General features: G+C 40.2%; 1 protein-coding gene across 2 annotated transcripts in view; it reads left to right on the top strand.

Moving 5' to 3' along the window:
- Positions 1-17,173, top strand: part of PCCA (propionyl-CoA carboxylase subunit alpha) — a 219,414-nt gene that overhangs the window by 6,624 nt on the left and 195,617 nt on the right. For both annotated transcript variants that reach the window (XM_053384482.1, XM_053384481.1), the window contains exons 2-4: positions 3,914-3,997; positions 5,828-5,875; positions 5,975-6,043. In XM_053384482.1, coding sequence (XP_053240457.1) covers positions 3,914-3,997; positions 5,828-5,875; positions 5,975-6,043 — 201 coding nt within the window. The remainder of the gene's footprint in view (positions 1-3,913; positions 3,998-5,827; positions 5,876-5,974; positions 6,044-17,173) is intronic.

The following is a 17,173-nucleotide window of genomic DNA, read 5'->3' as shown; positions in this document are numbered from 1 at the left end:
AGCAGCTTGCATCAAGTCCCACATGTATTAAGGTTGTACTTCTCTTCTGATTCTTGAATATATATATTTTTATATTTAGAAAGGGAAGTTGCCATGGGTGAAAAACATCTCTGGAGTCAATTATATATATATTTTTCCTGGAGAAAAGAAAAAAAAGCAAGCAAGCAAAGTAAAACTACTTAAAAATGAAACATGTGACTTCTGATATCAATGTAAACTTAACTGTAGATTTTGGTACTTTTCCTTTCCTGGTTGTAAGGCCAGAAGGTCATTGTTATACCAATATTATCTTCACAAATCTCTGCATTTGGTTGCCAATACCCATTCGTTACGATTCCCCAGGACTGCAGATGTTATAGGAGCAGAAATATTTGTTCAACCCTGAGGCTGCTATGACATACACCTTTAAAAATTTTCTCTACAGCAGCTGGTTGGGTTTGAGACAATCTGTGTACCACTTTGGCTCTGCTATTTAATTTCCTCTTTTCCAGTTCCATTCAGTCTGAATGCAAGAATGGAGTCAGATCTGGACCAGAGTTTCCTGGGAAAAAGGAAGTTTCCTGTTAAACAGCTCTGGGAATTGTAGCTCTCTGCAGGGAATAGGAGATTCCTAACAACTCTCAGCAGCCTTAAACTAAAGTTCCCAGGATTCTTTGGGGGAAGCAGTGACTGTTTAAAGTGGCATGATGCAGTGTTTAATGTATAGTGTAGATGAGGGCATGAGGCTGTGTTCATACCCCCACCTGGCCATGAAGCTCACTGGGTTACCTTTGGCCAGTCACTATCTCACAGCCTAAACTACCTTACAGGTTTGTTAGGATAAAATGGAAGGAGCAGACAGAACAAGACAAAAAGTAGGTCCAGTGGCCCAGTGTCCTGAACCCTGGTATACCCGATGGCAAGTCTTGCTGGTGTAAACAGTCACTCTTAAGTGACATCTTGCTTTCTCCATATTATTTACCTACTTAATTGATATAGGGACGCGAGTGACGCTGTGGGTTAAACCACTGAGCCTAGGACTTGCCGATCAGTAGGTTGGCGGTTCGAATCCCCGCGACAGAGTGAGCTCCCGTTGCTCGGTCCCTGTTCCTGCCAACCTAGCAGTTTGAAAGCACGTCAAAGTACAAGTAGATAAACAGGTACCGCTCCGGCAGGAAGGTAAACGGCGTTTCCATGTGCTTCTCTGGTTCGCCAGAAGCGGCTTAGTCATGCTGGCCACATGACCCAGAAACTGTACGCTGGCTCCCTCGGCCAATAAAGCGAGATGAGCGCCGCAACCCCAGAGTTGGTCACGACTGGACCTAATGGTCAGGGGTCCCTTTACCTTTATTTTACCTTAATTGATATAGCTGCCCCAAATAGAAATACACTAGGAAGTCAGTGTGGTGTAGTGTTAGAGTGTTAGACCTGAAGATCAGAGTTCAAATCCCTTCTCAGTCATAAAGCTCCCTGAATGACCTTGGGCCAATCCCAGCCTCTTAACCTACCTCACAGGGTTGCTGTAAGGATTATCTGAAGAGGGGTGTGAACCATGTACTTCTTGGATAAAAAGGTGGGATATAAATGCAACCAAAAGTTTACCTTCTGCTTACCTGCCTAAGAAAGCTGGAGGGACCAGCCAGATGGAGGTATCAGTCGCCAACCTGGCAACCAAAGATCTCTATGTGCTCGCAATTGGATCTTGTACCAGTAGCAAAATATGCCTGGCGCCTAGCTAATTTCTAACACTGGCAAGAATGCAGCAAGAGTCTGCATAATGCAAATTTGAATAGCGGTCCTTACAGCCAGGACTATAATGCTTTTTAAATAAAACATTTTCTGTTTAGTTGGTTAGCATTTCATTCTTTAAAACTGATGGGGAACATAGGGCCCTCTATGTGTTATTGTAGCTATAGACTACAGTCTGCATAATTCCTGATCGTGGGCTATGCTGCTTGGAACTGATGGGAGCAGAGTCCAACAACTGAAGGGCTATAGCTTCCTCAGCCCTGCTTAAAAAATAGTTTATCCTGAGGCATGTTGTTCATTCACATTAGTTGCACCATTTTTTCAGTGTAGGCCTGAATAATTGCTTTTGTGTTAAAGTCACATGCTCTCTGTCTGAATGTTGCCTGGCCGATACTCTATTATATGAATGTATAAAATGATCTTAACAAATTAGAGAACTGGTATAAACCCAAATATATAAGGTATTATTAATCACAATAAAAATATGATCAGATTAAGATGATATAAATGGAAAAACTGGCTAATCTTTAGACATGGTCTTGGAATAGTGATAATAATTGGTGGTTTATCGTAGTAGTTTTCAACCTGAATAATAAACTTTTTGTCTGCCTTTTTCTTTAACCAAATTAAAATAGGAATTTATACAGCCTCTGTGTCTTGTGCTGCTAGCCCTCATATCTAGTGGAAGAAAGACTTCCCTACAGTGGCTTGTGCTTTAACTTCTGCCATCAAAGAAGCTTATTTCCTTTCATTCTTTCTGCTCTCCTGTGTCTTTCAAAGGATAACACTTTTTTTAACCTGTTTGTGTAAACCATCCTTTGGTCTTATTATTTAATCATGTGGTAAATGCATTGTAACCTTTTCTCTGGGAAGGGTATGCAAGCTTCCTCACAGGCCTGGTGAGAAATGGTTTTATATTTTCTCTGAAGAATTTTAGAGTAGGTGAAACATTGGAGTTCGGAAAGAGTGCAAGGGGAATGCCTAATAGGGTTCTCTCTGTGTGTGCCATTTTATCTTTAGCTATTGTTCTTCGTGACTAAGTGACAAAAATGCCGGCCTTTAATTTGTCTTGTTTCTCGGTCTTAAAGTGGCAGAACTGTTAGAAGTGACGTTCGGTAGTTATCTAGAGAAACCATCCCCACTAGATGTGTTGCCCTCCAGATGTTGTGGACTAGGGCTGCCATCAGCCCCAGCCGGCATGTCACTGGTCAGGAATTACAGATGTCGTCCACAACATCTGAAAGGCATCACGTTGGCTACCCCTGATCTAGAAGGATTGTTTCCCTGACTGCTTGCACAGCAAGAAATTTAGAACCTTGAATTGATAAATGCAGAACAGAACATACGTAGAAGAGAACAGTGGTACCTCAGTTTAAGAACAGTCTGGCTTAGGAACGATTTGGTTTACAAACTCTGCAAAACCGGAAATAGTGTCTTGGTTTGAGAACTTTACCTTGGTCTAAGAATGGAATCCGAATGGTGGAAGGGCACTGGCGGCGGGAGGCCTCATTAGGGAAAGCATGCCTCAGTTTAAGAACAGTTTTGGTTTAAGAACGGACTTCTGGAATGGATTAAGTTCCTAAAGCGAGGTACCGCTGTATTTGACAAGGAACACCATAATAAAGATGCTTGCTGCATTGCTAATACTGTTTCGAAAGCCTTATTGGAACCGCAACTGTTGGCATCTGTCTGTCTGTCTGTGGCACTGAAGTGACCTCCCTGGGCAGTGTGTATACAGCTCCTGGGCCGCCCTGATGATAAAGACCCCTCCTCTTCCTCAACCTCTCTGATGTGGTCCAAAGGAAAGCAGAGAATATATCATTTGTATTTCAGGCTTCTTTCTCATTTCTTTTCTCTTTTGCCAGACCTAGTTTGCTACTGCTAAATGTGCCTAGTAGTGGTCAGGATGCTTATATGTCAGTGGCCACTATGGCTTAGATCTGGATTTCCATGAATGGAATGGAGCTATCCCACTCCTGCAGCCCCTGTGTCCCCCTGGAAAACTACTACTGATGGCTTGAGAAACCTCTGGAATGGCATGGGATTTGGTATGGGAAGCTGCAGTGGGAATTGCTGAAAACCCAAATGGATGCCATTTTGTTGTTTTATTTCATTGTTGTATTATGCTGGTAATTTGCTTTAAATGTCTTAATCACCTGTACTTATCGTCTTCCTTATTTTATAGTGTATTGCACAACTTTCAAAATGGAGATGGTACCTTTTCACTTATCGTGGGCTGCACTCAACATCGTATGATCCAAATGAAAAGGTAAGTATTGAAAGTCCTGAGTATCACCTGTATCAAAGCTTGAGCATGCTTGATTCGACAATATAGTTGTGGATGATACTATTTTTTGCTTTTTCTCCAGTGTCATCTTGGGACTAAGCTGTCTTTTGTGTTTGCTACTGGCAAGCTGTCGGCTTCCCTCCCCCACCCCCAAAACCTATAGCTTGTAGTGGGATTATCTAGTATTTTACTGAGTCAGTATCTCCACCTATTTAAAGAGCCTAAAATTCAAAACCTTTTTATGGCTGCAGACTGTGAACTGATGCCTTCCAGTGAACGTTATCAACACGGTGGCTTATTTTGAACGTGTGTCTGAAACTCACCAGGTTCTCTCTAGCCATACTTTGTCTGGTGGCAATGAATCAGGATCATAAATAATAGTTTGGAGTTGATTTGTGATCTGTGCTTGCCTTCCTTGTGATTTGCCATTGCACAGGGGTGCCATCTCTGTGGGGCTTTGGGTGCTGAGCCCCCCCAATTTTCAATGAGGGGGCTGGGCCCCCTCAATATTTTGTAGGCCACATGGCAGGAGGAGGCCTGACAGGGCCTGTCATGCCCTCCAAAAGGATTGCCAGTTTTACACACAGCTTAATTCCAATATATCAAAATTACTTGCATATACTGAATTACTTGGAGTGAACTTCTTGAGGAATCTATGACATACCGTATTTTTTGCACCATAACACTCACTTTTTTCCTCCTAGAAAGTAAGGGGAAATGTCTGTGCGTGTTATGGAGCGAATGCCTATGGGTGGCGGGGGGGATCTGCTGCAGTCGTGAGCAGAGGATCCATGGTTCCCCTTCCTTCCCTCCTCCGTGATTACAAAGCATGGATCCACATGGATCCTCAGGGTTTTTGCATTGGGCTACTCCAAACTCTCTGTCAGATCACATGTCTGTGGCCACAGCATGAACCACAAAAATCATATATCCACTATTTCGTTTAGAATATTTTTTTTCTTGTTTTCCTCCTCTAAAAACTACATGCGTGTTATGGTCTGGTGTGTGTTATAGAGCGAAAAATACGGTATTTCTGCAGGAAAAGAAAAAGCTTAAAAGTGAACACAATTCAGAAGTCAGGTGCTTCTGTTCCTTGTGTTAAGTAGTGTAACTTCAGCCTTCTTCTTTTACAGTTTGATTGTGTATACACAAAGAAAGAGGCAGCAAAGTGCACCAATATAACTTTCAACAAAGAAAAATGTAGCAAAACTGGTTGGACTGTAGTGCCGCTGTTTTACTGCTAGCTGGGAACCAGTGCATGCATAATGGGGCTGAAACCTTGATAGTATTTAAGAGCTCAAAAGAAGATAATGGGATCATGTGCACGCTCTTCCTAACATCAGTGAATTCCCATGACAGTTTTACAGTGCAATCCTAGACATGTCTACTCAGAGGTAAACCCCCTTGAGTGCAACAAGCCTTACTCCAGGTAAATGTGTATAGGATTGTAACTTCGATTGTTGCTAAATGATGCATCTGCAACAACATTAACCATGGACATTGCTAATTGGGGTTTTAAGATAAATGTTGGTGCCAGTGTATTTCTTAACCAAGGTTAAGGTAGGAGAGGCTGCTAGAAGGGGACACATGAGCACATGACCTACTCCTAAGTAACAACCAAGAGGTGAGTCCTGTTACATATGCCTAGGCAATTTGAATGTATGTGAAGCAGCAGCAAATCAAAAGCCATTTTAATTTGATTAGCAACTCCATTGTTAAGCGCTTCATTTCCTCAAGTGAAGCTAAATGTACAGAATGTGCAAATGCTGATATAGTCATAGGACTTAGCTGTATCTTTTCTCCCTCCTTCAGACATTTGAGAAGCTTCTTATTGCCAACAGAGGAGAAATTGCCTGTAGAGTAAGTATAACTTCCAAAATTGCAATTATTCTATTTTATGACTTTAGTTATCTGTTTAGTTTTAAAACAGCTTTGTCTCTTTCCTTCTCCCATGTCTAGGTAATTAAAACATGCAAGAAAATGGGTATTAAAACGGTTGCTATACACAGTGATGTTGATTCCAGTGCGGTAAGTACTTGTCATGCAAATTATTTTGCTGGCTTTCCATTGCTGGCTCCTCAAATGCAAACACAAAAGTAATAAGGTTTCCACCATTATATTAGGGTACGGTTTAATAATGTGTTACTAAGTGTCACCCAAAATGTAACTTGGTGGCACTTTTTAATAAAACCAAATAGCAGCCCCAGGCATTGTGGCCAGTAGTCAGGGGTAGTGGGAACTGTAGTTCATCGGTGGACAACCTCCAACCCCTGGTCCCCTCCACCTGTCATAATAGGCCCGGCAGATGCTTGGGAGGTGGGTAAGAATCCAGCCTACTGCCTGTATCCAATTCCCCACTCCTCCTGCAGTCCAGTGACATCTGGAAGGCACCACATTGGCTGCTCCTATCATCAAGTGTCCCTGGTCACAGTGCACCCTAAGCACATGCACAATATGCTGTGTTCCTTTTATAAACTAATAACTTGACAACAGGGGCGGTGTGTTGGCTGTAAGCTGGAAGTTGTCGTTGGAAGTCTTGTTTCTGTCATAAGTTTATTTAGGTGCCTGGGGGGAAAGCTCTCTCAGCTTCATTCTCCATCTGCAAAAATATTACCTTGACCTACCTTACAGCAATTGCTGAAATAATATATGTGAAAGATGGAGAAATGGATAAAAATGCTAAGTGTGAGGAGAAGTTGTTAAGGAATGTTAATGTCTTCATTAGCAATGGTTCAAATTCCTTTTTTTTTTTGCTATGCTGCAACTGAAGGTTAATTTGACTATAAAAATAAAAGTATTTAAAGCTTCGTAAAGTATTTGTATTGTTCTCTTCATCAGAAAAGATTGCAAGTTGTCATGCTTGAATAATTTAATGTAGGCAATGCATTTTCTGCTTTTTTGGTAGACTGTGGAAGGGCAGGCACTTCGGTCTGAAGTTTTGTGTTCCATTAAAAACAGTGTCTTTGGGATGAAAGTTCTTCCTCTGCCATGAGTATGGTGTTGGTGGTATTACTATGTACAATAGACCTCTAGCATTTCTTTTATGTTTTACATACGTGTAGTTAAAATTTTTATGATACATAAAGAACAGGGTAACACTAATTGGATGGGAAGAAACGAAGTTATAGCATAAAGCAGTGAATGAGGGATAATTTTATTTGGCATTTTTAACACAGCAGGGACTCCATATCCTTAAAATGTAATAAACTATAAATGACTTGAAAATCCCATGGGAAAGTAATTACAGGAATTTTGGTTGAGTAAAAGATTATTAGTGTTTACTTCAGTGAAGGTTGACTTTAGCCTCGTAGGTCATCTTAGTGAGGACTTCAGGTACTACAGAATTTTTAAAAGTCCAAATACATTTAGGATTGCAGATTATGTCATCTTGATGAAACAATTATCCCCATCACACAGTAAGATTGTTTAGCCTTTTCTCATTGAAATCTGTGGGACTTAAGGTTTTTAACTTTGGCTGGAAAATAAACACGTGTATGGAGTATTGTGTAAATGGTGAGCAACAGAACAGATAGAATAGGTCTTCTCTATATCTGGGAGTAGTTGCGTAACTCAATAGAAATCCAGTGCAGAATTGAAAATATGTGTTTTAAATACACATGAAACTAGTTGTCCTCAAATGCAGATAGAAGCATAATCAGATGTGATTATTCCTTCCCCGCTCTCCTTTTATTTTGGGAGTGGGGGTGGGAGAGTAATTGTGTTATTTGATGTGAGTGTTTGCTTAGGAAAAGTTAGGAGTGATCACCCAGAATTAATGGTGTATAGAAGCTTGTGTTTATTAAGTGGAAATGACAGTTGTGTCGTTCAGACGTCATCCCAGTGAGTTTGATTTTAAGTAGGGTAGTACCTTCTATATTGTTCCTACGTCTTCATAGGTTCTTTGTTGTTTAAAATAAAAACAGTCCCCTGTAGACCCCCCAATAGGTCCTGGGATAATAGGAGCACGTCATCTATCTTCCTCACCCATGCATAGTAGCATAGCAGCATTCCTTGGATGTTATGGTTGATTTGGAGAAACCCTATTTGACTCCTGTTCAGTCCATTCAATTCATTGCCTTTGTTTATTTCCAAGCCCAGGATCCAGGAGAGCAGCTCACAGCTCTTTGCTCCTCCCTGGTCCTCCTTATTGCCACAGTGCATTGAGTGAAGCTAAGTTTTGACTTAAGTGTGGTTCAGCTCTTTCCTCTCTAAACCCATGGCCAAGGTTTGTTAAGTTTCTTTGAGGATTGGCAAATATGATACTTCATCACTTGCTGTATAGTCCCCAATGAGATGTTTATTGTATTTGCTTCCCTGATAGAGAAAAAACTTTTTGAGTCTCTGATCTCTGTTATACAAAGTCATTCTTCTAGTGGTCTTCATTTCAGCCCATTGTGTCAATGAATTAATGGTTCACATGGACCAGCCTGTTTACAGTTCTTGAAGGATTAGGTTGTTCTGTTACCATGTTCTCATTGGAAATATAAAGCTGTGTCATTAATTTCAGGCTTCTCAAAGCAGGTGGTCTTGACCATGTAGTTTTCCTTTACTTCCTGAACTGGCATATAACCTTTTGGACCTTTTATTGTGCACTGGCTATCAGTGTGAACAGAATTCAATCTTTTTTGAAAATAACTTCTCTTTTATTGCTTATGATTGCCTTATGAAGGGAAATTCAATATTACTCTTGGCTTATGAAGATGATTTCTCAGTGTTGAGATGTGAGGTGCTGTCTCTGTAGATGCAGTCTTCTCATATTCCACCACCTCTATGACGGCTTCTGCTGTATTGTCAGATGAGCTACCTAGTTGATGCCTTTCATGTTTCTTGAACACATCTTGGACATATAAATAAGATGTGAAGTCAGCACCAACAGAGTGGTCTTAATACGTTTTTCTATCCATTTCCTCCATATGTGTGTCCCCAGACTTTAAATCTCTGCTTTGCCATAAAGCTCACTAGGGGACAATGGGTCACTCACCATCTCTCGGCCTAATTCTACCACAGAGGATTGTTGTGAAGATAAAACAGGAAAAGCTCCATGTACACCATTATCCTCCTTGAAGGAAAAATGTACTGTATAAATAAAATCAACTTGGGTTTTCTTCAGTTTAGCAGTGTTTTGGATTATTCATGCTTATCAACTTGTCCTTCATAGCAGCTGCTGGTGGAAACTCTTTTAGTTCCTTCCAAGTCCTATTTGTTGGCTTCTGGTGCAGTTTTAAAAAGGGAAGCTTAAATAGCTAATGTTTTGACAACGAGCTCTGGCAAGAGCTAGAATGTTGAAGTGGAAGCAGAATGTACTGTCTGGACTAGACTGAGGCATGCAATCTTATTTACAAATTTCTCTGAAACGGAGGCCTTTTTTCATCTTCATGTGTCCAGTTTTTATTTATGTCAGGGGAAAGAGAAAATAAATATTATTTATATACCTGAAATTATCATATCAGTATGATGGGAAGCCCCACTTTACTTCTTTATGATATTTTAATATAAAATATTATTTAATATAAAATATTTTTCTATAAAAATACTCTTCTTCTTCACAATATTTTTATATAAAGCAGCCATAGTAATTCCTTTTGTAGCACAAATATATATTCCTTGATAAGCTCTTATTCTAGCTGTAACTCATATCATTAATTTGTTCTAAATAGTGTGACTAGCTGTCATGGACTAGAAGTTTATAGCTCTTAAAATGATCACTAGATAATACAACACTTTGGGCTTATTAGGTGCTGTTTCTTTTTGCTCACTGGTGTCCTTGGGGAAAGTTAAGGAACTAGCTTGCATTGACTTCTGCATAAGACAATATTATCGGATAGGGTATTTTGCTCTTTACCTAAGTTATTCTGATTTTAATCTTTGCCATCTGAAACACCTTGGATTTAACTTTTAATTTCTAGGTTTTGTTAGATACTTGATTTACAATTTGCCATGGAGTGCAACTTTGAAACCACACAGCTAACATGGAGAAGCCTTTAGTGGTGGTGCCCCAGTTATGGAATGCTCTTCCCAGAGAGGTCCACATAGTGTCTACTTTGTTGTTCTTGTGGCTCCAGGCAAAGGAGGATAAATTTTATCAGTCTTTTAGATAAAATTGTTGTCAAGTTGTTTGATTTTTATATGGCTTTAAAGACCTTGCTGCTTTTATTTATGATTAGCTTTCCTTACGTTTTAAAAAATTCTGTTACCTTGGGATTTTTTGCTGAAGTGGTAGAAAAATATCTTAAAGATTTAATATTTGTCTATATCAGGAGCTAGAAATGAAATTCCAACTACTTCTCTTTTTAAAAGGGACAGACTGTATTGAGGTGGGCTCACAAAATGAGTGTGTATATTCTGCCTGTTATTAGTGTTGTGACCCCTGTTGTGTAATGTCAATGTTGAAAATGATTACCATACTTTTCATTTTTGATGGGTAACGTGTTTCACTACTGTAGAAGGATATCAGAGCAAACAGGTCAGGAAGCAATGAAGGTTGCCACTAACTTCTTACCTATTACTGTATATTAGGATATTTTGAAGAGAGTGTAGTGTTGGGATACTGCCAGGGAGACGGGGGCATCAGGCAGGCCCCCAGCTGGCTCCAGCCACCGGCCGGCAGCTGGGCGATCATCGGTCTCCCTCGGAACAGCATCAAACAGCGACATGAGCCTCAGATATGTTTAGAGACTCGGCACGCTCTATCAGCAGAGTGAATAAATCTTCTCACAACGGAAGAGGCGGACAGAGCCATGTGTAAGCAGTATTTACAGCATTTTATTCAGCATAATTCAGGAACAAAGGAAAACATGTCTGCTTCCCTTCGACTCCAGCAAAAACAGCAGCAAAGCAAAAGCAATATATAAACAGAGGTTCCCAGCAGACTGTGCTGGGAGTAAACAGGCATGTGACACACAACAGTCATGCCTGTACCCTTTTAAGGTGGAACGGAAGGAACTATATCCTAATATCCTCCCCCTTTCTGTGTAACCTGTAGTACCTGTGGTTCAACCCAATTGCAACCTCTGTACATAAACCTTAAGTTGTTCTCTGTTAACAACCTTAGACAACAGATCTGCAGGAATTTCGTTTCCTGGCATGTAGGACACCTGAATGAGTCCTTTCTGAATACACCCTCTTGCACAATGTAACTTAATCTGCAAGTATTTGGTTCTTTGCTTGCAACTCTCTGAGTTCAGCAAAGCCAAACAGGATCTATTGTCTTGATACACCTGTATAGGACATTTCACAGAAACCTTGATGTCCTGAAACAGTTGCATCAACCATTCAAAATCCATGAGTGAAAATGACAGGGCATTGAGTTCTGCCTCACAGGAACTTAGGCTAACTGTCGTCTGCTTCTTGCACAACCAGTCAAACAGACAGTGGTTGTACATGTAGCATACTCCAGAAGTGCTTGTACCATCCGTGGTGTCACTTCCAAAACTAGCATCTGCAAAGATTTCAAGACCTCCAGTCTTCTGACTTGTGAACCTCAGTCTGTAGTGCAAAGTCCCCTTCAAAAAGCGGGCTATGCGCTTCAGAGCTTTCCAATCCTGAACAGTAGGATTGTTGGCATGTCTGCTAAGCAGGTTAGTGCTTACAGCTATGTCAGGTCTTGAACATCTAGCAATGAAATTCAGCTTGCCTAGAATGCATCTGTACAGTGTGGTGTCAGAAAATGCTTCAGCAGTACTATCTACCTGGTAACCTGTTACCATCGGTGTGTCTGCTGGGTTTGCAGAAATATACAGTGGTGCCCCGCAAGATGAAATTAATCCGTTCTGCGGGTGCCTTCGTCTTGCAGGGTTTTTCGTCTTGTGGAGCACCGCTATCAAAGGCTTAGAGGATAAGCGGTAATTGACAGATAAGCGGCTTAGCGGATTAGCGGATAAGCGGCAATTTGCAGATAAGCGGCTTAGTGGCTTTCAGAAAAGGTAAAAAAAACGCAAGACCCCGAAAAAATTTTCGTTTTGCGAGACAACCCCATAGAAAAATTCGTCTTGCGAAGTGGAAAAAAAATCGGAAAGCCCTTTCGTCTTGCGCGTTTTTCGTTTAGCGGGGCATTCGTCTAGCGGGGTACCACTGTACCAGAAATGGCAACAAAAGAAGCAATTTTTTAAAAATTCCCACCATTTTTTGGGGGTGTGTGCGTTTGTGAGAAAAAGGTACATCACTAGCCCAATGACCTGATGCGATTTACCCCTTTCTTGATCATCAGATCTGTCAATTGTTGATGGTTGGCCCACTGTGAAAATGGCTTTCAGACAAAAAAAGGTTAGCCATCCCTGCTTAGACTGGGTTCAGTGAGAATATTTTATGCAATGGCTTGGTTACGAGTCATTTTAATGATGAATTAAAAGATGGGTGTGTTGCATTAAGGCAGAACACATTCTTGGCTCAAAGAAGCTAAGGGATACACTCTGTATGGGTTCTACTTTTTAAATCGTAACTTGGGGAATAAATAAGGAGTGTAATTATGCAACAACATGGCCTCTGGCTGTTCTCCTCCTTTTAAAAATAGATACCTAACGATCTCGGTCAAGGTCAGTGGCTTTCTAACTGTTCTCCAGGGAATGTTGTCAGGGGTTCCTCAATGGAAAGATGACTAATAATGGGTAGGCATTCATGAAAGACAGCTTGCCCACCTCTGTTAATCATCCCCTGTAATGTACAGGTGCTGTAAAGTATCCGGTATGTTCTAAGTCACATTCTTAGTTCATGTGGGCAAGCCAAAGCTCTGATGAAGCCCGATGGGCCTCACCAGTGTCGCAAACAAACTGTCCATGCCCCATAACCTGTGTGGAGTTCCTTGGTAGATGAGTTAAGTGGAAATGGTTCTTCAAAGGCAGAAAGTATGGAAACTGTTCAGTTTATGTCTGTCCTGAGTTTTTATTTTCTGGATGTTCAGGAAGGAGACCTCTAGCTATGACAGCACTAAGTCTTGATGCTTGCCTTTCAAAATTGTATTTTTTTAAAAAAACCATAAGCTTTGTTGTAATTCGAAGTGATGCTTTTGTACTTCTTTTCTTTTCCTTTTAAAAGAAGAATATTACGTGCATATTTTCCCAAGGAATAATCAGTAGCTTTAACCATGCACTTTCGCCTTTTCGTGTCTGTATAGTACTTAGCAGCAGAAGTATTTGACAGTTATGTTAAAACAAAAAGCCAATGGGAATTTATCAACCATCTACTGAGTTGCATCTTATCATGGTGGCCTGCTGTTTGAAATATGACTCCTGGTGTGTATTGTCTTCCTAGCCCTAGGATACAGTAATGAGATTGAGTGGTATCATGTGTGAGCCCTCGTGGATGATTGACAAAAGAGGTGATGTGACTCATCATTTATCAAGATATTATCATGGCTACCCTTTATAATTTATCCCTGCTGTCTGGGGAGTTGGTGAGGACAGCTCTGACTTTGTGATGTCAAAGTAATTAGTGTTTGTTTTTGGTTTCCAGCTGAACAAACTGGAAGCTAATGATCAGGTAAATTAAGATGGGAATGCATCAGTGTAGACAAAGGTGAGAGGACCTCTGGGAAGAGCTTATCAAAATTTCATCTTTTTTAAAAAACCATTGTGTTTCCTAATTGTTCTCTTCTACTCATTTGCCATTAATAGATAGACTCTAAGGTTAGCTTTGCTATGCACGTTTACTCAGTAAATAGTGAGACCTCGCATCATTAGCTACTTTCTGACACTTGTATTTAGCTAAACTGTTAGAACTATCAAATTACAAACACATTCTGAGACTCAAAAATTGTATACTGGTTGCATATGTGGCATATTTATGATTTAGATAAATGTGTGTGTTACAAGTTGGGTCTCCACATTTGGTTCATGCCGGTTTCAGGAGAAGGGGATAGAATACCTTCCCCCGAAGCATTATGGTGGAAAAATTGTGTTCACCATTCAACCCTGCTTACATAGCTAACTTTAATTGGGTTATCTAACATTGTTCTTACTTCAAGGTGTGCTTTAACGCCACACTATCGTATAGTTCCATGCAAGTGGGAATGGCAGATAAAACCTTGTGGTATACCTTTGCCTCCTTATATGAGTGCTCTTGTTTAGGCTTCCTCAAGCAGGTAAGATCCTCCGTTTCCCCCCCTCAGTGGCAGTCCTCACTGTTGTGGTTTTTTTGGTTTGTAATTGGGTTTTGCCCCCTTAGGTTTAAATAACTTTTCTTTTCTGTACTTCTGGAGACCTCACAGTTTTTGTGACACCCATTTCTTGTTTCTTAGAGGCTTCATTTTTGCCCTGGTCCCATGGACACTTGTGATCTGAGTTTGCTAGTATAGTAGACAGAATGATATAGATGCCCTTATTTTAGAAAACTATTGTTTATCTTGCCTAAACAGCAATGGATGTGCAATATATTTTTCAATATAAAATGACTAAATCCTTCTTTGTCTATAGCTCTGGTTAGTGGTTATAGAAGTTTCAGTGTGATAAGTTCTTGAATGTAGAGAATTGAGCATTGGTTAGTGAGTTGATTACCTAGACTGGATGGATGGATTGGAGGTTGCCCCCATCTGATAGAGTGGGTACACATCTTAGGGGTCCTTTTGGATCCATTGCTGACTCCTGATGCTCATGTAGTTTCAGTGGTTTGGCGTGTCTTCCATCAGCTTCAGCCGTGCCCCTATCTGGTTAGGAATAGCCTGACTTCTGTTGTCCAGGCTCTGGTAACCGCTTGGGTAGATGACTGCAATGCATTATATATGAGACCGTCTCTGAAGATGTTTAGAAACTTCAGCTGGTGCAGAATTCAGTGGCCAGGTTGCTAACAGGGGCAAGATGGTTTGAGCATATAGTGCTTGACTTTACTGGCTGCCAGTTAGCTTCCAGGCCCAATTCAAAGTGCTGGTTTTGACCTATATAAAGCCTTAAATGGCTCAGTACCGCAATACCTCAAGGACCATCCCTCTCCATATGAACCAACCTGGACCTTGCTCTCATCATCTGAGATGAGGTGTGCCTACTCTGCAAGAGGTCCGGAGGGTCGCAAGACGAGAATGGGCATTTTCTGTGGTGGCTCTCTTCTTGAGGAATTCTCTCCCTAGAGAGCCTTACCTGGCGCTTTCACTACATATATGTTTAGGTGCCAGGAAAAAAACATTTCCTCTATAACCAGGCCTTTTGGCTTTTTAACTACCTGTAGCTTTTTAGAAGTTGGTGGGATGTTTTTAATGTGTCCCTCCCATGGTTTTAATGTATATCTGTAGGATTTATTTGTTTGGTTTTAAGTTGCTTTGGGTTGCCCTGGGCAAGGTAAAGTGATGGATAAATTTAATAAAATAATAAAATAATTTGGTAATTATAATGTAACTAATTAAAACAATGCTTAGTGGTTGGACTTTGTCATGTTGTCAAAAAACCTTGTTACTTAATGTTTTCTATAAAGAAGGTTAAGAAGTCTGTATGGTCAATGTAGTAAACAGAGAGAACACGTTAAGTGGTTGCTGAATCAGCATTGCCCTAAAATGGTTTACAGTGTAATTCTTTATATGTTTGCTTGGAAATAAGGACCAGATAGTTCAGTGGGACTTACTTCCAAGTAAGTTTGAATAGGATTGCAGCCCTAGTCCTGTAGAAGGTTTTGATAATGATGAGGAAAAGAACAAAAAGAAGAGGTGTGCTCTGGCTAGGAGTATACCGGTAGTTACTGTTTTTGCTTGGCCATTGATTTCTTCACTCGAGTTTCTTTTAAAATATGTACTTAAGCGTATCTATCATCTATCTATCTATCTATCTATCTATCTATCTATCTATCTATCTATCTATCATCTATCTATCTATATTTACCCCCCCAAAGGAAGCACGATAATTAGATTATTTGACTTGGAGGAGGTTATTTTGCATGAGATTAATCACTGGAAAAGTGAGTACATATGTCCAATCGTTTTATATCTGCGTTGGTTTAGTGTGCTAAACCAACTAATAGCAATTAAACTTAGCGTTTTTAGTTGATGAGGCTTTATCAACAGCAAATTTATAAATAAACGTGACGATTTGAACAGAAATTGAAAACTGTTTTTAAGAAGAAGAGAGCTTTATTTCTTCCAGTGTCATTTTATTATTATTTAGTATCGGTGTCAAATCCTTATACCGACTTTGATTTTAAATAAACCACCTTATTGTGGTTTTTTCTTTTCTTACTGTTACCTTCCATGGTCTCCCCCCCTTTTTTGGGGGGGTGGTGGGAGTGGAGGCTTTGCTGAAAATAAGTAGAGTAGAATCCTTGGCAGAAATTTGTCTGGACTAATATGGCTAATCAGCGACATTATGTTTAATTGGGAGCCTGAGGTATAGTAGCTGGAGACTGAAGGGAGTTATTTAGCATTAGCAGTAGCTCGTCTGGGAGTTGTGTACTAATCAAGGAGCTTGTGTGCTAGCTGTGGGGATGATGGGAATTATGACGATTATGACATGTTAGTACATGTCTGTGGGAGAAGTGGACAGGCAACGAGTTAATCAAGAAGTATATTAAATTGCTCCCATGCTGGTTTCTTACTACCCTCTGTACTGCCTATCAAGGTTTAAGATTGTAAGGAAAAAATACCTTCCCTATTTCTGAGTGTATCTATGCAGGTAAAGTACTCAGCCAAAAGGAATGTAATTTTTTTTAGTACGTACATTCTCTGAAAGTACACCGTCCAAGGAAAAATGTGACAATTTGAGGCTTGCTTTAAAATCAAGTCTGCCAACTAAACGTAACAAATGGCTGCCTTTCAAATACATGAATTAGTTATTTAAAATAGAAAGTAGTAGTTTGGGTTCTGTTCTTGCGTTTCTGCAAAGCTGTTTAATATTAAACACTTGCATCTGAAGTCAAGTTGAAGCATTAATCTCATGCACCTTGCAGGAAAATTTTTTTTCTTCCCCTCTGTGGTGGAAGGTGGTCTATTTTGTGCACCAGGTAAACCCATTCTGCACCCAGCATGGCAGAATCATATATTTCATATCTGTCACGAAACTTTCTGTTAGAAATGTGCATATTTGTAGGAAGCAGAAGTAATAGTTTACTTTTTAAAAGGAATTGAAGCATTCCATAAATCCACAAGCAGATCGGATTATATCTGTAGGTAAACTTATCTTGGAGTTACTGTACAGATGAGCCACACATTTTTATTATTATTGTAAGCGCTGCCAAATTTATTAAAAACTT

Source organism: Podarcis raffonei, chromosome 4 (assembly GCF_027172205.1).
Source record: "Podarcis raffonei isolate rPodRaf1 chromosome 4, rPodRaf1.pri, whole genome shotgun sequence".
Lineage (NCBI taxonomy): Eukaryota > Metazoa > Chordata > Lepidosauria > Squamata > Lacertidae > Podarcis > Podarcis raffonei.
Note: the sequence above shows the minus strand (reverse complement) of the source record. Positions and strands in the feature narration are given on the sequence as shown.